This window comes from Penicillium cataractarum (genome assembly GCF_028827025.1).
Source record: "Penicillium cataractarum strain IBT 29864 chromosome Unknown utg000001l, whole genome shotgun sequence".
NCBI lineage: Eukaryota > Fungi > Ascomycota > Eurotiomycetes > Eurotiales > Aspergillaceae > Penicillium > Penicillium cataractarum.
In genome coordinates this window covers 5708845-5731918 of record NW_026622737.1, presented here as the reverse complement: position 1 = coordinate 5731918, position 23074 = coordinate 5708845, and the positions used below count along the sequence as shown (strand labels likewise).

Below are 23074 nucleotides of genomic sequence, written 5' to 3'. Positions count from 1 at the left end.
ACCTCTAGTGAAGTAGATGGGTTTTTGAGTGATGCAAAGGGCGCTATACAGAGAGGAGGATCGGTAGGTGACAAATAGCCAGGAGAGGGGATGAAAAATGAATGATCAGAATGAGAGAACTCGGATGAAACGAGGAGAAAAGCAAATGGAAAGGAGAGGAAGCTGAAAGGCCTGGGGAAGGCCACAGGATTTTGTGTAATAATACAAGTGTATAGCCTGTGTAAGGTACGGGCAGTGCCCAGCCCCTTCTAGGCTTTGGCCCCAGCAAAGTGGCTGTACCGGGAAGGTATGGAACAATACGGGGGCCACGCACGTCAGCCCCTGGGCTTTGCATGTGGGGAACGAGTATTCGGTTGTAGTTAACTACGAGCTTAGGTAGTTAGTTACAACTGTAGTTACAAACTAGAGTGACAAACGACACAGTCATCGATAAGGGAAATTACGTGATTTAATATAGCCCCTACAATATGATATGAGTCAAATAAAATAGTCTGTATACCTCAACATCTAGACCGAGTGCTTCGACCCCAAATACGTATCATCTTGGCCCCGGAGTGTACATGAGAAGATATTCAAATGGCGCAATTCCCCCTACGGTATACAAGTTACAGCCTTAGGCGCCCCGCAGAAACAAAAGACGCAAGTCGATCCTCGTCAACCCGAGAAATTTTCAAATCCATTTGGTTTCCCTGTCAAAAAGAATTGGGCCAAGACAAGTGTGAAAAAAAAAAAAAGTCCCAAAATCGCAGGTTTATCTCCAGACGCCGTAGCACCCCCACCACGTCCACGCCGCCGCCAGAGAGAATACTGTAGTCGGGCAACCAAGACAACACATAGAAAAATCAGAAAGGAGGGCCCACATAGATACAAAGAAGAGGAATCAAAAGGCAGTGAACAAAGAGAAATACAGACATGGCCAAGTCAAGGGAATATATAAGAACAGAAAGAGGCAACCCACTAGGGGGCCATTGGGAGAGAGAGGGAAAGACATCCACCGGAGGAAGAGAAATCTCAAAAAATCAATGACAGTAGAAAAGAAAAACACAAGTCTAACAAGTTTAACCACCCCGGATCATCCAGGTCACGGCAACTGCCCATCCGGTGACGAAGATGACGGTGAGGATGCCAGCGCCTGCACGGTCACCCGTGGTGATGTTGTTGAGAGTGGGAACCGCCTGGTTCGAGCTGTTGGTGCCAGCACTGGGGTTACTCTTCGAGGTACCACCGGTCTCCGCAGTGAGGGGAGCCCCGCCCTTGAACGGAATGAGGTTGGCATTAAGAACTCCAAGTACGGCCATCTGCTGCTCCAGACCATTCGTGCCGTCGGCGGCCTGGTTATACCACTTGATACCGCAGAGAGTGCCATCCGAGCCCGCCGTACAAGTCTTGATGGCGGCCTGCGCCGAAGTCTTCAGCTTGGGCATGATCGAATCAGAGGATCCGGGCACGATAGTCGTGAGGAAGGCCAGCCAACTGGAGAAGTAGGCCTTGAAGGTAATTTGGTTTCGATCGCATTTTTCGACCGATTCGCAAGTAATCTCCACCAGCACATTGCCGGCGGCACCGTTGTACCCTTGGGTGGGATAGAACTGGCTGGAGGTGCCTATCAACCCATCAATGCCCGCCTTCCACTTGGAAGCAGTTCCGTTGGTCTAGAAGGAGTTCGAGTTAGCGATACCATTCATCCACAGAGATCTTTGCAAGTCGGGGAGACCATACGTAGTTGTACATGTAGCCGGCGCCACTGATGTAGGTACCGTAGTTGTACGTCCATTGCCAATCACCGTGGTCGGTACATTGGGTGTCGCAGGTGGTGGAATCGGCAATATTCCAGTTCTTCTGCTTCAGGAGCGGAGTGGTCGCACTCCAGTCCCAGATGCGCTCGGCCCATTCAGCGTAGGTGGTGTTCTTGGTGTAGAGTGCGAGGCGAGCAGCCAGTTGGAAGAGACCACCGTTGGAGATGGCGTTCTTGGTGGTATAACCACTTTGGTAGGGCCAGATCTGCCAGCGCATACCACCGTGACAGCTACTGGTATCCCAACGAGGGACCTGGGTGTTGAAGACACCCTGAGCGAGAGAGACCCAGGAGGGCTGGCCAGATTGTTCGGGGAAGTTCAGCTCGGCGGCGGTGATAGCGGCAAGACCCCAGAAGACCTGATCGTCATTGCCCAGATACTGACTGTAATTGGATGGGAAGAAATCGTCGTCGCCTTTCTGCCAGTACATGCCCTCTTGGATGGCATCGTTGAATTGGGAGTCGCCGGTCAACCACCAGTACTGAATGAGAACCATAAACATCGAACCACCTTCCCACCAAGTACCGTCAAACTTTCCGGGAATATCTTTGGAATCACGGGCATTGTAGAAATCGATCATGTCGGAGGCAACCGTCTTGGCGGCCGTTTTGAGGGAGTCTAGAAAAGCGCATTGTAAGCATACCAGTCAGGGACCGGCCATCGAGATGACTGGACAAAAGCAGCAGCAGTCGTATTGAACGAAGCCAGAAGAAGTTGAGGAGATCGAGGAGACTGACTTTCATCATCGACATTAAGGGTGATGGCGCCGAGAGCGCCATGGATGGCAAGAGAGCCACCCAAGAGGGTGGCTAGCCAGTGAGAAAAGATCATGGAGGATTTAAACGAGTGGAAGGGTATACGGCATCGAAATCAAGAGAGACTGCGCGAGAGAACGAAGCGCGCGAACGAGCTGCAGAAGCAGGGGATGTAGTTTTGGGGGCGAAGGTAGGTTGACGATCAGGGACGAGTCTTCAGGGTGGAGGATAGAGAGAGAGAGGGTGGGGAAAGGGAAAAAGGGCCAGAGCCGGGGCTGGGGCGTGAAAGGATGGGTTGGAAGAGGAGAGGAAGAGAGAGAGAGAGTAAGGAAGACGAGAGTTGCGGGAGAAGCGGAGGAGGAGGAGTGGTAGTGGTAGTGGCAGTTAGAGAGTGTGACTGGTTCCTCGTTCTTACTGGGTGGTCCCTCAAGGTGTGCCTCGAGGCCGGTTTGGTTCTTTTTTTGGGTGGGGGAGACTCCGCCACGGACCTGGTCGATGGAGCCACTCCCTAGTCCTTTACCAGGGTCTAGTCTAGTAACCGGATACAGATTGAACAGTTCGCTATAGCATGGAGTAGATAGTTTCACTTATGAAGGAGAATATCATTTCCATCCTCCAAATACGTTCTTCTCTGCTTCTCTCAGGGGGATGACCCTAAAAATAACCCCCCGATGACGGGCACACTTTCGGTGCCTGGCGGCAGTAGGCGGAAGCTATGAACCACCACCGAGACACTCCATGCATCCTTGGCAGTCAGACACGCCCCTCACCTGGTCTCAGAAAAGTATTTACTCGTACACTATTAGCTCTGTCAGATCATGAGATTATTGTCTCAAACACCCCTCCTAAGAAAAGAAGTCAAAGAGTCTGCCCGCATTCCTCGGATCGGTCATTCACTACAGCCACTAAAAGTCCTGACGGGCCCACGCCGATCTCCATGCGGACAGGGTTTTTTGTCGTCATGCCCGATGATCGCATTTAAACTCTGTTGGATTTTTTATGGGGATAGGTACCTCCATTTTTATAGTGTCCATATCCAACCACTCAGGTCGTATTCGGGTTCTTAGGTCAGAAAAGAAAAACCGATTTGGAGATGGAACAGAAGTGACCCTGACGCTTTAGGGCGAGGGTCCCGCAGGGTCCCTCAGGGTCTGCGAGGGTCTTCGGGGTTCAAAGGGGTGCTGACTCAGCGGGAGCCCGAGTCGTCAGGCAGAACTATTACATCGTTCATGTGCACGTGATTCTTCAGGCCACAAGGCCACCAGACTACTTATGGTGAACACGTGATTGATGATTGGATGAATGTATTGGATATTGAACAATATGAATAGTCTCTTTTAATTTTTGCAAAGAACCCCCTCTAATTCGAGGACAACCCAGCATACAAGTCATTCATCGCCACATCTCATCAATCATATTACATCCGCTCCCGTCGGCGAGGGGCAGCCCGGATGATGTTGTCCACCCGGAGAAGCAGCTATGAGGAGACAAGTTAGTAAAAGAGAACTACATCCAATTGAAACGGGAATACATACCTCTGCAGCCTCGGAGGCTGATGACACCACAGCCTTCTTCAGCTTATACGCTTCCACAACGCCCAGATCCCGCATGTCCGCAATGCCACCGCCGGGCGTCAACAGGTCCAGACCGGAGCTGGTCATGCCGTTGTTGATTGCCTGGCGCAGCCGAGTGACCAGATCGCTGGAGTCCAGACCCGCATTGTCGGCCAGGATGGTCGGCAACTGCTTCAGGGCTTGCGCAAAGGCGTCCACGGCCAGTTGCTTCTTACCGGTGGTGTTCTGAGCAGCCTGTTCAACGGCCTTGGACATCACCATCTCGGCACAGCCACCACCGAGAGTTACGCGGGGGTCCTTGACGGTCTGGGAGAGGACCGCGAGGGCATCGTGCAGCGAACGCTCGGCCTCGTCGAGTAGCTGCTCGGTAGCACCACGCAGGACAATGGTGCAAGCCTGGCCAGCGGCCACACCAGAGAACTTGATCAGAGTGTCTTCACCAATAATAACCTCTTCAATCAGATCGCAAGAGCCCAGCTTAACCTGGTCAGGGTGGTCGAATGTGGAGGCAATCTCACCGCCAGTCACCAGGGCGAGGCGCTCAATACCGTCAAAGTCGGCGTGCTCAATGGACATGATACCAGCCTCGGTGAAGAGCTGCTCGGGCCAGTTGTAGATCAATTGCCGGTTGACGAAGCAGTTGATTCCGTGAGACTTGATCCGCTCCACCTTGGCCCGCATCTTCTCACGCTCGGCCTTCTCGAGGTCGGCCAGCTTACCCGTCGACTCGACCTTGACCCGAGCACCGAAGATCTTGACCTTATCCGTATCCATGGCAGTGTTGGCCACAAGAATCTTGGCATTCTCCAACCGCTTGGGCTGGTTGACACCAATCTTCTTGTCGAGAATGAATCCCTCATCCAGGTAAGAATCGCTCAACTTGCCGCCGGCCTTCTTAATGATCTGAATGTGGCTCAGGTCGGTCGAGCCCTTGAGACGCAGGACGGCCTCACAGGCCAGACGGGCGAATTGGTCTCGGTCTTGTGCCAGAACCTTGGAGCTGAGAGTTGTGCGGGCGATGGAGTGCAGGTCCTTGCGGAAGGCCTCGGGGTCCTTGCTGCGATCGACAGCGGTGTTCTCGAGAGCAGTGAGAGCGGCACGGCTAGCTATCCGGTAACCCTCAATGATAGTCTGGGGGTGAATCTTGGAGCTCACCAGCTTCTCGGCCTCCCGAAGCAGCTCGGCGGCCAGCACGGTGACGGAAGTGGTACCGTCACCAACCTCATCGTCCTGAACCTTGGAGATGTTGACCAGCACCTTTGCCGCAGCGTTGTCCAAAGCGATCGATTTCAGGATGGTAGCACCGTCGTTCGTCACGAGAATATCTCCGGTCGAACTGTAGGAGAAGCCGCGTTAGCATATAATTTCGATATGTTTCCCCCGCCAAGAGTATCAAGAACACCCCGCCACGTACGCAGACTGTAGAATCTTATCCATTCCCTTGGGACCCAGAGTGCTCTTCACGAGATCACCGACTGCGATAGCACCGACAAAGGCCGACAGACGGGCATTCTCGCCCTTCTCCTCGGTGACATCGTCGGCAAAGATCTGTGTGGGATTGGCAAATGACGCCTGCAAGATGTACAGTCAGTGAATAATCACGGTAACACCGAGTTCATCCGCATTCAATACATACCATGATGATCAGCCAGAAACGAACAGTCGAACTAGTGATCAAAAAAAGGTGTCGACTGCTAAAAGATGCAGCTTCGTCAACAGTGGGGGGTGTTCACGGCGAGAAAGGAGAAAAGTTGGGTGGTCCGAGCTTCTGCCCGAGTGGCCGCCCACCGCCCGCCGCTGGCGATGAACCCAAGCTCTTTCTCCTTCTTCATCTACAACACAGACGCTTACTTCCTGCTCTCTGGGAGCAATAATTCAAGAGATGGCTGGTTCTGAAGAGGCTGCGGTAGCCCCTCCTAACAAACGCCCTCATTCCGAGGTCGAAGCCGCTGACAATGGTGAGTACAAACCTCCCCGTGTCTCCCAGAGCTCCGCCCAGGCCTTTGCGCGCAGTCGACTCACCACGTATACATTCTTGTGTAGGCGATGATTCCTCCTCGGACGATGACTTTGGTCCCGCGCTGCCCTCTGAGGCAGCTCCCAAGAAGAAAAGACGAAAGCTGCCCTTCGAGAAGGTGTACGTCAACGCGCTGCCCGCCTCGGCGCGGTACTCCAAGTCGCTGATGCACAAGGACCAATTGTCCTTTGTGACGGTCACTCCATTCACGGATTTTGTGATTACCAGCTCGGTGGATGGAGTGGTCAAGTTTTGGAAGAAAATGGCCGACGGGATTGAGTTTGTGAAGGAGTTCCGGGCCCATCCAGGCGAGATTCGCAGTGTCAACGTCAGTGCCGACGGTCGTAGTTTTGCGACGGCGGGTGTGGATAAGACAGTTAAGATCTTTGATGTTATTACCTTTGGTATGAGCAATGTCCAATCCTTGATCTTGGGGTTCGTGCTAACAACATAACAGATCTACTAGCCATGTATACACTCGAATTCGTCCCTCGATGTGTATGCTGGGTGCATCGACGAGGAGCATCCCTCCCCTTGCTCGCTGTGACCGACGAGTCAAGCAGTACTTTCCAAGTCTTTGATGGACGTGGCGAGAACCCGCAGCCCCTGCACACGGTCAAGTCGGTTCACCGCTCGCCAATCGTCTCCATGGCATTCAACAATACGTTCGATTGTGTCATCTCGGCCGATGAGTCGGGCATGATCGAGTACTGGCGCGCAGGAGATGGGTCTTTCGAAAAGCCGGATAATGTCTTTGAGCTCAAGTCGTCTACAAACTTGTTTGCCTTTAAGAAGGCCAAGTCTACGGCTACTGGGATCACCATTTCACCCTCGGGCGAGCATTTTGCTACAGTGTCTTTCCCCGATCGCCAGATCCGCGTGTTTGAATTTGCGACGGGTAAACTCTACCGCACGTACGACGAGTCCATCGCAACTATCATGGAAATGCAACAAGCGGGTACTGCACCTTACCAGCTAGAGGAGGTTGAGTTCGGGCGTCGACTTGCAGTCGAACGAGAATTGGAAGGCGAAGCGACCCGGGGCAAGGTGAACGTATCCTTTGATGAGTCCGGCCATTTCTTGCTTTACGGCTCATTGTATGGAATCAAGTGCATCAACACGTATACGAATCGCGTGGTGCGAGTATATGGTCGAGAGGAACCTTTCCGAGCACTGAACCTGGCTTTGTACCAGGGCCAGCCGCAGCGCAAGGGTGTTGTCACCGTTTCCATGGCCGCTAGCAGTAACCCTCTCCTGCAGGAGGCCGAGGAGCGCGATGCCATTCTCGTCAGCACTGGATTTGCCAAAGTCCGTTTCTACCTCTTCACCAACGAGACCGATATCTCCAAGAGCAGCCGTGATATCCAAAACGAGAAACCTACCCAAGTCGCCGGTGCCTCTGATACAGGCGCAACGAAGCCTCAAGAGACCGGTACTGCGGCAGTTCTACACACCACCATGGGCGACATCCACCTCCGCCTATTCCCGACCGCTGCACCCCGTACCGTGGAGAACTTTGTCACCCATGCCCGACAAGGATACTACAACAACACGATCTTCCATCGAGTGATCCGCAAATTCATGATCCAGGGTGGTGACCCTCAAGGTGACGGCACAGGCGGTGAATCCATCTGGGGCGGAGAATTTGCAGATGAATTCTCCAGTCTGCGACACGACAAGCCGTATACCCTCTCCATGGCCAATGCCGGACCCAACACGAATGGAAGTCAATTCTTCATTACTACCGAGAAAACTCCCTGGCTGGACAATAAGCACACGGTCTTCGGGCGCGCTGTGCAAGGTCTCGACGTGGTGCATAAAATTGAAAATGTCAAGACGCATAAGGAAAAGCCCGAGGTAGACGTGAAGATTGTCAGTATCAGCATTTCTTAATGGTGACCCGCACAGCATCGAGCAATGTACATGTACACTACCACACCCCATCTAGTTTCTTTTCACCTTTTCTATACGAGATCACGAGTTATCCCAACAGCGAGTTGGCCTTGAATATCAAGATTATATACTGTACTTCTTTTGCACGCTCACGGATATAAAAAAGGAATTTCAAACGAGACCAAGCCACGCCCCGGATGTGGATCAAAATACGAAATCCGCCCAGGCACAGGGAAACATCAGACGTCAGATAAATTCAACGAAAAGAAGCAATTCCAATCCTGGAAAAGGAAAGAAAATCAAGGTCTAATTGACCACAAAAGGGAGGAAAGGGAGAGCCAGATAGCCTCGCATCTTTCCATAGAATATACTCCCACACTGCTAACGCCGAGAAAATGCAAGGTGGGGTGAAAAGGAGGTACGGACAGAGAAGTACCTATACCTCAAACTGACAGAGATTTAACACTGCAGAGACGGTAACAGGCACTAACAAGTCACATACCGAGTCACAAATACCCGAATCATCAAAATAAAACATCCAAGATATCAAGAAAAACACGAGACATGACAATCCGAAGAATCAAAAGAAAACATCACAAGATGACAAGATGAAAACATAAAAAAATCCAATTATTGCCGCAGAGAGACCTGTCGAATCTCGACATCCCCTTCCGTCTGCCCTTGCTTAGGTAGACGGGTGCGACTACCAGGCGTAGGTGCATTCCCACGAGTAGCAGCAATATCCGTCCGCGAGCTACTCGCCAGAGACTGCGATTGATTAGGCCCCGGGGACGACGCCCAAGCCGGCGGAGGGGGACTCAAGACTCCCGAATTAGAATTGGAGACGGGATTTCCACTCAGGACGCCCGAACTGCCCGCTGCACTTCCACCGTGATACAGGCCAGGTCGTTTCGCGTCGTAGCGGCGCTTGAGCCAGACACCACCGGCAGCGATGGCACCAAAGCCGATCGCGAGAACGATCAGCATGATCACCCATTGGTAATGGGTGCTCCACCTGTAAAGAGAGACCAAATGGTTAGCTCAGTTGGGGATGGTGACTGGTAAGGCGTGGAGATGTGGAGAAGGGAGAAGAGAGGGATGTCTGAGTTTATGTGGAGGGGCAGAAAATCTGAGACATACCAAGACTTATTTTCATCCGCGGCCGAAGTGTTGCTCGTGCTTTTCCCGGCCGTTGTGCTGGCCGTTGAAGCCGAATTAGTAGCCGTGGCAGTGCCGGCGCTGGTGGTACTGCTGGTCGAACTGCCCGTATCCGTGCCACCAGAGTTGCAATAGTTGTTATACCAGGTCGAAAGCAGAGACTGATCGGAGGACGAGGTACACGAGGAGCATAGACTGCCGGAAGTCTTGAGACCGGTGAGGAGAGAAGACTGGCAGAAACAGGAGACCCAGGTCGATTCGGCGGCTGACTCGCAGCTACTCTGAGCCTGAGTCAGGGCCGTACAGGAGAGACCACATTCGGGGAATGAGGAAGAGGCCGACGAGGGAAGGATACTGTCGGCCGAGCTGGTGGACGCGTAAAGCGAGAGGAAGAGGAGGCCCAGCCAACGGCCGCGCCCGGCAGAGAGAGTCATGGCTGGTGGTGTTAAGTCGGGGGGAAACCAGCGAGGTAGAGCGAGAGAGTGAGAGAGAGCAAGCGAGAGAGAGACGAGGATTGAGATCCCTGTAAGAAACGTGGTGGATTCAAGCGATAGACGGGGCGCGATCAAGGTGGGCAGTCCATGATGAAAGTTAGGGCGTGGAGGAAGAAAGAAAGAAAAGAGGGGGGAAAATGGAAGAGGAGAGATGACAAGTGGAGGAAGAGAACTTGACAGGGCCCAGGGACCAACAGGGACCACCACTGACCCAACCAAAAAGGGAATTAAATTGACTAGGCATGTAATATTACTACTGTAGCTAACTACTGTAGTTTACTAGTCAACTTAGTTAACTATGATGATAATCATCATCATGTAATAAACATCATTCTACAAAGTTAACGGAAAAAACAAAGTTTACCCTTTTCGAGGGTCTGGGCCGCAGCCGGAACTCCACTTGGGGTCCAATGGATTCTGCATTCAGACATTCTAGAGGACTAGAATACTAGAGTTTACTTATACAGTAGTAGAGAAAATAATCAACACTCCCGCTTGCATCGATATTCTCGAGAGAGTCGAGCTAAGAGATTAGCTGTCAGATCCACGCTGGAAACGGTAACGATTGTCTTAGTAGGAAGTATAGAAGTATCGAGACTCGCCAGTTTACTACCAAATACGAGGTACCTACTACATTCTGGAGTTATTATTTGCTTGTTCCTGGTACCTGGCATATTTCTCTCTCTCTCTTTCTCATCCAGCCTAAAAACACTATCCTATCATAAATAACTACAGCCTCGTCATCTCTCTTCCGATGATTCAAGGTACCTCTCAACCCCAAACGCGGGCCCACTGCCGATCGGCACGACCGTTGCGGTGTCAGGCCATGACGGAATCAAATATGTGACCAGCCGGGAATGAAATGATTAAATGTAAAATAGGTCATAAAACATGAACTATATCTACTGACGATTGATGGTTTTCAATCATATACTCCGTACCTAAGAGATGTATCTTAGCCTTCAGATCGCATAATTTCAACCAACGCCCTACGCGTGTGGGGTCCAAAAGACTATCCATAATGTATTGTCAACCTCGAGATCTGATTGGCCCATCACCTCGCCAGGATTTTCTCCCGAAATGAATTCGCGGAAACTCGCTCCTTTCGCTCCTCCAGTCAAACACACTCTCCTCAAATTCCTAACGGGGTCTCCTGGAAATTATTCCACTTATCCAGTTAGAACGTTAAAAATGTCCACAATACGCTGATACATTTGATCTTATGGCTTGATCCAGGTTCAGCCTCCACTCCGATTCAGGCACACCCAAGCTTTCGGTTCGACGGGGCTCGACTGCCGATCTGCAATCTACAACTGAAACACTCGATCCGCCACGTGTGAATCCCCAGGGGTTACCCGAATCTAGGGAGAAGAAATAGTTTAAATCGTGTATTTAACAATATATTCCTTATCATGAAAGATGGAAAGGGGACAAGGCTGGGTAAGGTAGTCAAATCTTAATTAACCGAATAACGGATATATATCCCGTGAGCTACTCTCCACATCGTTCAAAGCAGGTATATCTCGCAAATCGACTCTGCTAGTTTGATGTATTCCTTTTTACCAGGTGCGCACAAATGCAGTACCAGACATCTTAATTTTAATACGAAAGAACCTACGATCTATTCCAGAATTTTGAATTGAATTGATTGAACAATACCGGGCCAAGTTAAATCTGTGATAAGGTTGATGGTTCTATCCACGTGACTATATATTCCAACAAGGATATATATACTTCACTCTGCAGCGATATACTAACTAAGAGAAGGCGAACGAAGTAAACCAAATACAATCACACCAACACCAACCATCATAGCTCCCCCGGTCGCATACCTATGAAACATCTCTCCCAGCCCACCAAAACAACAAACATAACAACATCGGCCCCAAAGCTCGACCAACCTGTCCCCCAACTTCGAAGATGGGCAAGAACGGCTTCACGCTCAGCCTCCCAGGCTTCTAAACTACCCAGACTGTTAATACCCGTCACTACCGTTGCTGGCGCCACAGCGAGAAGAACTTCAGCACTATACAAACCTGTAAGCGAGGAGGCCTACACAAGTAGAAAGAACCACAAGGCACAGAGTCAGATTACCACGAGTGGAGGTGCGTCGTACAATTGTACCCTGTAGCAAGGAGGCAATAAGGCCATAATTGAGAGAAGTCGGCCATTCAAAGCGGACGGACTGCTGTGCTCGAGCCCACAAGTAAAAGGAATACTAAAGCATTCACCCACAAGCGCCATCGCGGAATCACACTGACTCTCATCACTAATATCGGCCACAATCGAATTAGCAAGCTATACATTCCCTTCTGTCAACCCACCAAAGAGATGACTAGCAAGAAAAGACCTGAAATCCGTTGCGCCAAACCACCATGAGACACTGAGGACATTGCCAATCATAGAAAAGGGCATCGCTCGTCGTCGCCCATAGATATCTGATAGTCGACTGATAAATGGTGCGGCTGGGGCTTCGAGGAGAGAGAAGAGCGAGTCGAATGCCCCGCCGAGGAGAATGATGTTGTAGCGGGAGTCGATTGGTTTTGAGATTGAATTTTTTGTGCGCGTTTAGGTAGTGGAAGATGCCTTTTTAGGAGGCTATCTGGGGAGTCATCTTTGGCGCGGTAGTAACTCAGCAGTGAGGGGGAAGAGAGTAAGGATGAAGGTAAAGGATATCTATGGTTTGTAAGATGGATTGACGGTCAGCTGTGAGAAAACAGCTCTGATAGATTACTCTCCAGCGTCAACTTACCAAGTCAAGGAGCAGTGAGATAAACCAAGTTGTCCAGATCTTTCTCCTCACGGCTGCAGAAACAGTTGTCGAGTCCGTTGCGACGAGATATCCAGCGAAACGATAGAAAAACGGACTTCGAGATGGCAGAGGCCTATCGCAAGAATATACGAATAAAGCACTACTCACTATTCTCACTTTCCTGAATTCTGGATAAAAGCTCTCCCCATCAACAAGCGAGTTCTATGGCCAACAAAGAGACTAGAAAAGGGACTAACCTTGGAGTTCAGCGTCACTACATTCAATCGCTGGTTTGCACAGCCCCCTCAAGAACCCGCCAAGGCCTCGCAGAATTCCAAATCCTGGATCCCGTCTTCGCTTTGAGATAGCTCTTTCTGGTTGCTGGCCGTAGGTTTCTCTAACTGCAGGGACTAGATCAAGGAAAATATAGAACGTATGTTACGTCTTGTAATACTAATACAATACAATTCTGCAGATTCCTTGCTGTCAAGGAAATCCCCGTGCCCCTCGACCAATCGGATCCCGATCATTCCGAGCGAGAACGAGAACGACTAAGAACGAGAATACAAACAAACCGATCTCGATCGCACGGGCCAGATTCTGGGAAGGTCGATAAACTATGACAACTCGCTAAACCTATAAGGAACCGTCGATTTTTAAACGAGCCGCAGCTGTCCGCTGCTGACCATCAGGGTCTCCACCGCTCCCCTTCTGTTGCCCGTGGCGTATAGAGCGAGCTGCGGGCTGTGCTACAGGAGCTTAGTAGCCCCGGTTGAGGATTCCCCAGATTATGACGTAGATGGCAGTTGCTATACAGGCTTTCTTGGGGTTCCGAGGTTGTAATGCGAGTGCGAGATTGTTCCACATGAGTCTTTGTGAAGCCTTGGTAGAGTCAACCTTACGTGGGAGATTCAATCTCTGGCATACGAGCTATACCAAAGTACAATAAATTACTGAATTAATGAGTCAAATGTTCTACAAGGCAACAACATTTCAACAATGACGAATCGTGGGTGAAAGAGAAAATCATAAAAGAAATTCACGCACAAATTAATTGTCATCGAAGAAGACATATAAAATAGAATAATATGATTTACACCATCATATGCTCACCAGATCATCACAGTAACCTTGATACCCATCCCACTCCATAGATCCTCTCATAGACGAATCTAGAGTGCGAGGAAAGCCACGAGCGCCGCAAACACACCGGTAAGCCCAGGAGCTGCATGTGAGGCAGCGTTAAAGGTAGAACTTGGAGAGGAAGCGCCAGAGGCAGTCCCAGAAGCACCCCCGGACATGGTAGCCGTGCCAGTGGAACCCCCAGACATAGACATAGTCGCCGAGCCGGAGGGCATGCGGCCCTCACCGTCGGCGAGAGTGGCGTTGGCAACGAGGGGCTGAGACATGGAGGGTTGAGCAGCACAGGTTGCATTATCAGCGAGCGGGCAAGACTCGTCAGTGCATACGCTCTGGTACTGGGGACCCTGGGCCTTGATGACGGTGGTTTTGGGGGCACAGCGGTAGTTAAAGAGGGAGCCCAGAGCTTGGCCGACTGCCTCGATATCAGACGTGGCGACTCCGAAGGAGGCAGCGGACAGAGCGACCTGCTCGATGAAGTAGCCCATCTGGAGAGGGTCGAGGACCATAAACCTGTTTGTGAGATGGCTTTAGGCGGCTGTTCGTGTTTATTTGGGGATCGAATATGCAGGAAAAAAAACTTACTTGTGCACCTCGTACATGCTAGCATCTCCAGCATAAGCCGCAAAACCGGTCATGCCAACCTCAGAGCACCCGAGGAGGCTGCCGAAGAACTGGTAGAGGTGAGTCAATAGCTTGCTGTTCTAGGTGTCAGCATTCAAGGGCATTGATTTTGAGAGTTGACGGGATGCATTTACTATTGGTTAGAGGTTGTGTCATCAGCGGGCATGTTCTTCATCAGAGGAGCAGCACCACCACCATCAAGGAAGTTCTTAGCAACGCCCATGTTACCACCATCGTTGGTAGAAGCAAGACCTCCATCGAAGTAGGGAACCAAGTTGACCTTGGTGTTGTTGTACGTGCCATTGGGGTTCAGGATACCAGGAACCATGACACCCACGTTGGGTTGCGTGTAGTTACCGATGACGGCAGTGTTGACCAACAGAGTCAAGAGGGTGTACTGGTTGGTAGCGTTGTTCTCCTTCAGCAAGGCCGTGGTATAGTAGTCACAAATGGACTCATTGGCTGGACGATCAGCAACGGCAGTGCCGGCAGCGGTCACCGCGAGAAGGGCAGTATTAAAGCGCATCGTAGCTGTGAATAAGGAGAATCGATCAAGTTTAGCTATTATTTGTGAAAGCTACAATAATCTTAACTTTCTTCGGGGATAGGTTGGACTTAAGTAAAGACCTGGGCAGCCCCTGGGATTAGGGAACTTTCCCGTCAGCCGACAGAATCCTGCCATGAATGGTCTGTGATGATCACTGGCTAGTCTACAGCCTGCATTGCCCAAGCGAGCCTGTCTAAACCACTCGCGATATCCTAAAGAAGCATACAGGCGTCAAGGATATAGTTCGTAATGTAAAGTACCGTATTGGAAGCGTTCATGCAACCAAATACGGTCAAATACAGGACCTCATTTCCAAGCGCAAAGAGAGCAATCAGCAATTGAGTTACTAACTCCTCACTAAAGCCCAACACCACCAATCAAATCGGACCGATTTCAATATCATCGATCGGTCCCTCTTCGAGAATCGTCATATTCACTCGAGGGGCCCATTCTTTAGGTTACATGGCATTTCTCCATATTTCTGTGGATGGCAGTGCATTTAACTCCGGTTTACGAAAACGATCAAGATTCCACATGTCAGCCAGACTTAATCGTAGAGCCTGGAGAAGACTGTCCAAAGAGGCGAGCAGAGAATAAGCAGGGGGCCAAACCAAAATAGTTGCTTATAAATATGATGAAACGGGTCATTTATCCATGGTTCATCTCTAAAGCTAGGCACGGAGTGGGACGTGACATTATCATGGTTGGGTATAACAAATGATCATGATCATTCACGCCCATAGTTCCCCGATTTTCTTAATTGGGAAGTAATGAAGCATCCCACACTGCACTTGCGCGGATCTTTTTCATTGTGAATACGGAGTACAGTAATACAAAGATGACCCACAAAGATCCGAAAAGCCAAGATCGAGTCTGTTGCTTGGCAATAATAGTTAAATCATAGAGTATACTCCTGTTAAAAACTTGAGAGGCTTGATCTAACCCTTTAACTTGGGGGTTTAAATGCCCACGACCGCGTTATTCTGGTGTCATCTTTGCCCGCTTTATGAATAGTCTTTAGTTAAATTTCCCTCTGGCATGATTATGAATACCGAGGATAACATTAGACAACACTTGACAAGTTGATGAATTGCTCCATTGATCTTCTTGTGACTCCAAGTTGGAGAACTTGGGGAAGTCTCCACAATTCCCGACTCCAGCCACAGCCACAGCCACTTCGGCGACTGCCCTCAACAAGACACACTTTAAACAGTACACCACCCACACAACCATCACCCAGCTAATCGACTCAATGCCGCCCTCACGTCAGCTCCTCCCACTCCTTAGCTCCTTGGGCAACTCGCGATGGGCCCTCACTCGCACACTCCGTAGCGACAACCCGCTCGACCTAAACGGTGAACTCCGCGGCACGGCGACCTTCGCCCCGCTTCCCAACACTGCCGACCGCGACTGGCTATACAGCGAAGAGGGCGAGATACCTTCAGCAGTTACCGGGGGTGCTGCGCAACCTGGTCTGCGATGGACTAAGAAGTACATCTGGCGCGATGGCGACGCCGGGCGCATTAGTGTGTGGTTCGTCAAGATTGCTCCGGGGCCCGAGGAGGCGGACTACCTCTTTCACAACTTTGACTTTGCCGATGCGATGGCCAAGCCTGAGGGTTCTGGCGAGGTAGAGGAGGCTGGAAGGGGAAAAGAGGAAGGAAATGCCGAGTTCATCACTCCACCGACACCTCCTACGATTACTACGAGCGATGTCGAGACGACGGTTCTCATGGCCCGTGGGGATCACCTCTGCATTAACGATATGTACCGCACTGCATACGCCTTCCGAATCCAATCAGAAACCGGGGAGGTGCTGAGCTGGGCTAGTCGGCATGTCGTTAAGGGTCCGAAGAAGAACCAGGACATTATCAATCGTTACGAGAGAGCGGTATGAGATGGAAGGCACGGAGACAGCACATTCTTCAGCAAGCAATCTGCTTGAGCTATCCTCGGGATTGTTATCCCGTTGTCTGGTCTCCTCCTTTGCCTCTTTTCTGCCACGACACCATGCAATTCAGCCGATTATATACTCGCATTATGATACCACATTATATCACGTTCAAGTCACACTACACCACCACTCGTTGTGTCTATATAACCCCACTATCCTCACAGAGTGTACATGAAATCTGGGCGTTTATCACCCAGCAACTCAATCTGACTGTGATCCAATCCCTCGATCCACTGATCACGCTCTCCGCGACGGCGCTTGGCATTCTCGCGACGGAGCAGCAGATACTGCACAACCGAGCCACCAAACAGGAACAATACAAGGTAGCCCAGAACAACGCTGTGACCCGGGTAGTAGCGGGGCTTATCCTTGTCGCGGTAGATATTCGACGAGACGATTCCATTGAGGTTACCCCATCCAATAATGAAGCCGAGGGAGACACCACGCTTGTAAACACCTAGAAGAGAGACGGGATGTGAGCTGCTGCACTAAGGCAGGGTGAGACGTGCACGGCATACCTTCGATGTTATTACTAGACCAGGAGATGGTGTTTGCAATGGCTGGGTATATACCCATGGCGCCGAGGAAAACGCCTGCATATCGTGCGCCGGGGGACTCGCATCCCAAAAGCATGGCGAAGCCAATCATGCCGAGGAAGGAAACGCCAATATTGCAGAGACCACGCTGGCGTGTGCGGTCTGCAATGAAGCCAATCGAGACGGTCAAAATGGCAGCCGCGGCGTATGGTGGCACACTGAGCAGCTGAGCGCGGATCGAGCTGTAGCCTGTTGGTGGAAGGCAAAGTTAGTCATGGATATTTCCAGAACATTTACTATTGGGTGTGTGTGTTTCTTCGTACCCTAGACAAGAGTTAGTTTGCAAACTGATACATCGTTTTGCCAGAGGAACTCACTAGTTCGTTGATAATTGTTGGCACAAACAGCGAGAACGCATACAGCGATCCATCCGCTCCCATGTAGATAACAGCTCCAATCCAAGTCTTCCAATCTTTGACACTAGCCCAGAAATACGACATCTTGAACTCTTCATGTTCCGCACTGGACTGCTGATCGGCCGCAAGACGGCGCAACACTCGCGTACGATCCTCCGGTGATAAGAACGTTGCCTGGTCGGGGAAGTCATAGACACACCAGAAGGAAATGAAACCAATCACGACCGTGACCAGTCCCTCCAGAATGAAGATCCAGGCCCAACCTCGCTTGCCACCAACACCATCCATCTTTGCAATGGCGGCAGCGAGCAAACCACCGAAGGATCCGGCCAGCGCAGCAGCAGAGAAAAAGATGGCCATTCGCACACCGAATTCTGAACGCTTATACCAGCATGATAGGAAGTAACCGACACCGGGGAACAGACCAGCCTCACTGAGACCGAGAAACCAGCGAACGGCCATGAGACCCGAGTAATTCTTGACCAGACCCATGCAGGTCATGCAGATACCCTATGATACAGGTTAGAGGTGGCAAGGCAAAAAATATGCAGGGATAAGAATGTCATACCCAAGCAATCATAATAGATGGAATGAAAATACTCGGCCGCAATCGCTTGAGCAAAATATTGGTCAACGGCTCAAAGACGGAGTATGAGACGAAGAAAATTGTGAGGGTAGCGTTGTATTGATCCGGGGACATGCCGAGATCTTTTGACAGGCCATCAATCTTGGCATTGCCGATATTTGTACTATAGACAGACGAAGATATTTGTGATCAGAGTTTAATCGCTAACATTTCAGTCAAAAAGGAACCTACCGATCGAGAAAGGAGACGAGATAGAGTAGACTCAGCCATGGTACAAGACGCACGTCAAGCTTCCACAGGAGTTTGCGGTCCTAAAGACGCATCAACATGCAGTTAGTAACGGTAGTAATCAACGATATGATGAAATCTGGGGTTCAGATGCATGAAATGCAGGGATGTTGACTCGATGGGCATACTATTCTAGCCTTCTCCTCCTCACTCAATCCAGCATCCGGGTCCTCAAAGCCCGCCAGCTTATCCGGTACCTTAGAGCCGAGTTCCTTCTCGGTATCTGAGAGGCTGACGACAGCGGGTTTCTCATCCGTGGTGGCTGCCATGGTCGTTGTTTAGGGACCCCGGTATCAGGATGAAAATCTCCAGCTGCGGTTACACAAACAGAAGAGAAAAATCCCCCGAGTCGCAACTGGTAAGAAACACACAGAGCGGGGTCTCGCACTTTGAAGCGAGCTTATAAATCTGCAGTTGTTTGTGCAGGGACGAGCTGCATTGGGCCAATGGAGTCGTGCATTGGTCTCGTTGGAAGACAGGGGGGCCAATGTAACGCGGGGAGGAAACACAAGCTGATCAACCCCCGAACATTCATTGTTGGGGGCACAGCAAGATTCCCGACGATCGGCATTGTGGTCTGCGCTATTTGGATAGGATCTGCGCGGGGGAGAAGAGCGGAGATGTTCTGTACTTTGGGGTTGAGGGATCCACTTGCCGGGGTTAGGGGTTGCTCGGGCGTTGAGATTTTGATTTTGTATACTTCGGCTCGGATCAATGGAAGTGGAGGAAGAGACACTAGACATGAGATATTCTCGTTATTGGTGATGCGGAAGTTCTTGCCTAGGGAATACACCGGAAGGGAACGATACCAAGATAATTGTTCCTCAGTATATTACTTGGTACTTTGGCTTCTCGAAAGTAGTGGCCACAAGTTGGGCAAGTTGGGCCCGAAGGACTCTTGATACCCTCGGGTCAAAGCCCGCTAGTTACATTCAGTCTAGTGAATGAAGAGGACTGCATTGGTGTACGCCGAGGCGGATGTCGAAAAGAGTCAAGTACAACCCTCCGCTGACCAGCACTAAAACTCTACCAAATATGTTGTATACTTTATCTTGTATCTTGTTTCACAAAGCTTACTGGGACTGAGAGCATGCCCTCTATCTACAGGCTGATGCTGCAGAGAAAGAGTTACTCCGCGGTTGTCCACGATAGGTTGCGGGCCATTTACGGACGATTAGCTTAAGAACGGGGACCCACGGTTCTCAGTCAGCCTCATAGTTGTCGGCAAGCAACACGGAGCAGCTCACTCACTGAGCGTGCAACTAGTTACAATTAGGAAATACTGGATATGAGAGATACCCTATTTTGAGTAAGATAGGATAGTCAATCGGTTGCAGATAACTCTGAATTGCAAAATAAGCAGACACATCATTTAGCAAAAATATAGTGACTACGCAATGTCTGGACACCTTGGGCCTAAACCCTCTATAGGTCCCCCGCGGTTTCGATTCGGCTAGGGCGCACGGAGAGTAACGGTTTGAACCAGAAAGCTTGAAAGCTCAGACACTTATCTACATCATTCCATCGATGACCGAAATTATCAGATCAACTCGCAAGGTCCACCTAAATCCGGAAATCCAAGCCGTGATGGCAGGACCCACCGTTTCAAAAAGCGTTTAATCTATATACCCATCTCTATATCCGTATTCCAAGACGATCATTACCTAGCCCGGGATGGCGAACTTTTACTGTTTATTCTATCTGCAATTTAATTGGCACTCTATGTCGGTGGCCCTTTTCTTGGAACCTTTAACGCGTCATACGCCCGCTGACATAAATAATTACTTCCAACACAAGTTGGGAGATTGCTACAAAGACTGAAAACGCCCATCGTATCGAGACTAATTTCATGTTGCGCTTGGGCCTTTTGGGCTGGTCTTATTGCGCCTCTTTGCCCTAGTCGACGCAGAGCAAAGCTTTCCTTTCTTTAACCCAGGGTTGAGTTTATCACGACTTGATGGAGCATGCATCGTGGACCATTTTGAAGACTGGGCCCAGATCTTGGCATAGCAATTACAACGGTAGGAGGTTCAACTAAAGAAAGACAATGTAGTTTGTAGCATGTAACTACCTGATCCCTAAAGCTTTGTAATTTGCAGGAGTCCTTAGAGCCATCAAAGGTCTTACTGGATCATGGGCTTACTTGGACGGAAGAATAGAGAAAAGCTTGATAGCTATGCTCAATTCGTGAAATTTTGTATGTTGTGAAGTACATTTTAAAGAACAAAGCGGAAGTATTTTGTGCAGATTTGTTAAGTCTAAACAGATGAAAAGGCAATGGAATGGTGCGGGATGCAGTCGTCTTTGCGCTCTATCCTTGCCCGATGCAAGTTTATAGTAGTCGCGCTTCATGCAAGACAGTTAGTGTCCAGAGAACGGACACTTGGCTTCCAGCACACGGTTGGGAGCGTACATGGGCATGGCATCTTCCCACAAACTGTTGGTCAGTGGTGTCTTCTTATTTCCGTCACCATCCATGACCATGATGATGGCATAAGGCTGCATAGAGTCGTCATACAGGGCCGCCTCCTGCTGGAAACCATACATAGCGGTGCTGTAGAGGATACGACCATCCGCAGTCCACACGGCGTGAGCATCGCTAGCGATGGATTGAGTCAGCTGAGTAAGGTTTGTGCCATCGAGGTTTATGGTGAAGATATCGTAGTTGTCGCCAATGTTGTTCAGGTTGGTACGGCGGGTGAAGAGAATCTTCTTCCCATCGGGGGAGAATGCCGGCAGGTTATCCCACTCAGTGGTAAGCTGCTTCATCTTGAGAGTGGCCACATCGACAATGGCCAAGCCAGTTGTACCAATTGTACTGCCATTGCTGGCTATGCCAGGCCATGTACGGAAGATGACCTTGGAACCATCGTGACTGAAGGACGGGAAACCGTAATTCGAGATGTTGTTACCCGCGAGAAGGGTGAGGTCCGAACCGTCAGAATTGATGCTGTAGATGAATCCAGGGGAGCTTTGCCGACCCACAAAGTAGGCCCCAAAGCCAAATGTAATGTTTGTGTCATTGGGGCCCCAGTTGGCCTGGTAGGCTCGTGCGTTGTAACCCTCCGCGACGGAAGGGTTGATCATATCGTCTTTAGGCCGGAACAAGGTGACCTGGTTACTACCGTTCATCGACAAGCGCAAGAGGTTGTTCTCTGCCGGACCTTCCATCTGCTGTGACATGGCCATCACAGGACATCCGGATCGCTGGCCCATGGGGAAAACATCGGTGAAGCGATAGTCCCAGTTCTTGTCAAAGCTCCACAGCTTTCCGTACTGCTTCTTAGAAGTGGAGGTACTACCTCCAGTAGGACCTTGCTTCTCGTAGATGACGTATTTCCCATTGGGAGACCAGGCAGGCGAGCGCAGCGCAGGCGTCATGGTGTTCATCTGAATGGTTTGGTACTGAGTATAGTTCTTTCCGGATACAGAGACGTAGTAAATGCCATTGCTAGTTGACTCCTTCATGACATAGCCAATGACCTATCAAATGCGGTATTAGTTAATCCAAACTATAGCAGGCCCAAGGAGAGCCAGACAAGTCCTTACATCGTTAGTGACAAAGGAGGGGCTGATCTTAGTTCCATCACCGATGGCATGAACAACACGGTTGGCTCCTGTGGGGAAGTCGACCGAGACAATGCTTGTGTTGAGATAGGCGTTGTATAATAGATTGGGTTGTAGACGGCCATTATAAGTATCCTCGGTCTTCATCTCGTAGAAGACAATTCGCTTGCCATCAGGCGAGAACCTGGGTGAGCCTTGTGTGTAGTTTGACCGGGACGACACTAGACGCAAGTCGGTGCCATTGGGACGGCAAGCGTAGATGGAAAGCTCTTGCGTGTGCTCCCAACCAGAGCCATCACTGTGACCTCGCCATGGGGTATTTCGATCCGAGGTGAACAAAACCCAATCGTTGTCGGGAGACCATACGGGCTTGTAGTAGCCATTGGGAAGTGCGGGATCCGCAGCCTCAGAGATACCGGGGACCTTTGTCAAGTTCTTCAAGCTTCCCTCTTCCAGGACCATCAGCATGATGTCACTGGTGTGGTTGAATCTGCTGGTTGAAAATGCCAGCATCTTGCCATCATGGGAGATTGAGCTGGAGTCATCAACACCCTCCGATTGAACAAGCGGTTCTATCGGGCCGACTACCTTCGAGTCGTTCATAGCCACCTTGTAGATATCTGCTTGGCCGTTTCCTCGCCGCTCTGACGTAAAAGTAACAAAGCTTCCATCTGGAGCCCAGCTAGCGCGGAATTCATAGACCGTGTTGGAACCAAGGAGGAGCCTTTCGTTTGAGCCATCCGCCTCGGCGATGTAGAGCTGGGAGTAGTTCGGGCTGATACGATTATGCAAGAAAGTGCCCAGGGTGGTAGTAGGATCCGCACCATCACTCGAGCTCCTTGTCACGCGGCCATGGTCCTTCGGGAATGTACTAAAACAAAGCGCAGTACTCGTAAATGCAAGCGTCGCCAACGCCTTTGTAGCCCGCATGATGATCTCCAACAATTGGTACTGTTGACAGCGATTTGCAATTCACA

At 50.4% G+C, this 23074-nt stretch overlaps 8 protein-coding genes across 8 annotated transcripts; 2 read left to right on the top strand and 6 right to left on the bottom strand.

Annotated features, from left to right (window-relative positions):
* Positions 1-1058: 1058 nt before the first annotated feature.
* N7496_002045 (glycoside hydrolase family 76 protein) lies at positions 1059-2627 on the bottom strand (the record flags this gene model as incomplete). The annotated part of the gene is made up of 3 exons (XM_056694976.1): positions 1059-1652; positions 1720-2414; positions 2534-2627. 3 exons carry the CDS (start codon positions 2625-2627, stop codon positions 1059-1061), a joined length of 1383 nt encoding a protein of 460 aa, XP_056561705.1.
* A 1341-nt stretch (positions 2628-3968) lies between these two features.
* On the bottom strand, positions 3969-5764 carry N7496_002044 (chaperonin-containing T-complex subunit CCT2; the record flags this gene model as incomplete). The annotated part of the gene is made up of 4 exons (XM_056694975.1): positions 3969-4028; positions 4087-5461; positions 5540-5697; positions 5762-5764. The coding sequence occupies 4 exons, from the start codon at positions 5762-5764 to the stop codon at positions 3969-3971; spliced, it is 1596 nt and encodes a 531-aa protein (XP_056561704.1).
* A 243-nt stretch (positions 5765-6007) lies between these two features.
* On the top strand, positions 6008-8035 carry N7496_002043 (WD40 repeat domain-containing peptidylprolyl isomerase; the record flags this gene model as incomplete). Its single annotated transcript, XM_056694974.1, has 3 exons — positions 6008-6083; positions 6169-6546; positions 6600-8035. The coding sequence occupies 3 exons, from the start codon at positions 6008-6010 to the stop codon at positions 8033-8035; spliced, it is 1890 nt and encodes a 629-aa protein (XP_056561703.1).
* Positions 8036-8665: 630 nt separating this feature from the next.
* Positions 8666-9627, bottom strand: N7496_002042 (uncharacterized protein; the record flags this gene model as incomplete). The annotated part of the gene is made up of 2 exons (XM_056694973.1): positions 8666-9050; positions 9176-9627. The coding sequence occupies 2 exons, from the start codon at positions 9625-9627 to the stop codon at positions 8666-8668; spliced, it is 837 nt and encodes a 278-aa protein (XP_056561702.1).
* Positions 9628-13611: 3984 nt separating this feature from the next.
* N7496_002041 (uncharacterized protein) lies at positions 13612-14729 on the bottom strand (the record flags this gene model as incomplete). Its single annotated transcript, XM_056694972.1, has 3 exons — positions 13612-14092; positions 14165-14278; positions 14338-14729. 3 exons carry the CDS (start codon positions 14727-14729, stop codon positions 13612-13614), a joined length of 987 nt encoding a protein of 328 aa, XP_056561701.1.
* A 1273-nt stretch (positions 14730-16002) lies between these two features.
* Positions 16003-16647, top strand: N7496_002040 (uncharacterized protein; the record flags this gene model as incomplete). Its single annotated transcript, XM_056694971.1, has 1 exon — positions 16003-16647. One exon carries the CDS (start codon positions 16003-16005, stop codon positions 16645-16647), a length of 645 nt encoding a protein of 214 aa, XP_056561700.1.
* Positions 16648-16862: 215 nt separating this feature from the next.
* N7496_002039 (allantoate permease family MFS transporter) lies at positions 16863-18799 on the bottom strand (the record flags this gene model as incomplete). Its single annotated transcript, XM_056694970.1, has 6 exons — positions 16863-17161; positions 17223-17482; positions 17589-18166; positions 18225-18405; positions 18474-18553; positions 18659-18799. 6 exons carry the CDS (start codon positions 18797-18799, stop codon positions 16863-16865), a joined length of 1539 nt encoding a protein of 512 aa, XP_056561699.1.
* Positions 18800-20891: 2092 nt separating this feature from the next.
* Positions 20892-23027, bottom strand: N7496_002038 (TolB family protein; the record flags this gene model as incomplete). The annotated part of the gene is made up of 2 exons (XM_056694969.1): positions 20892-22013; positions 22080-23027. The coding sequence occupies 2 exons, from the start codon at positions 23025-23027 to the stop codon at positions 20892-20894; spliced, it is 2070 nt and encodes a 689-aa protein (XP_056561698.1).
* Between the last annotated feature and the right edge of the window lie 47 nt (positions 23028-23074).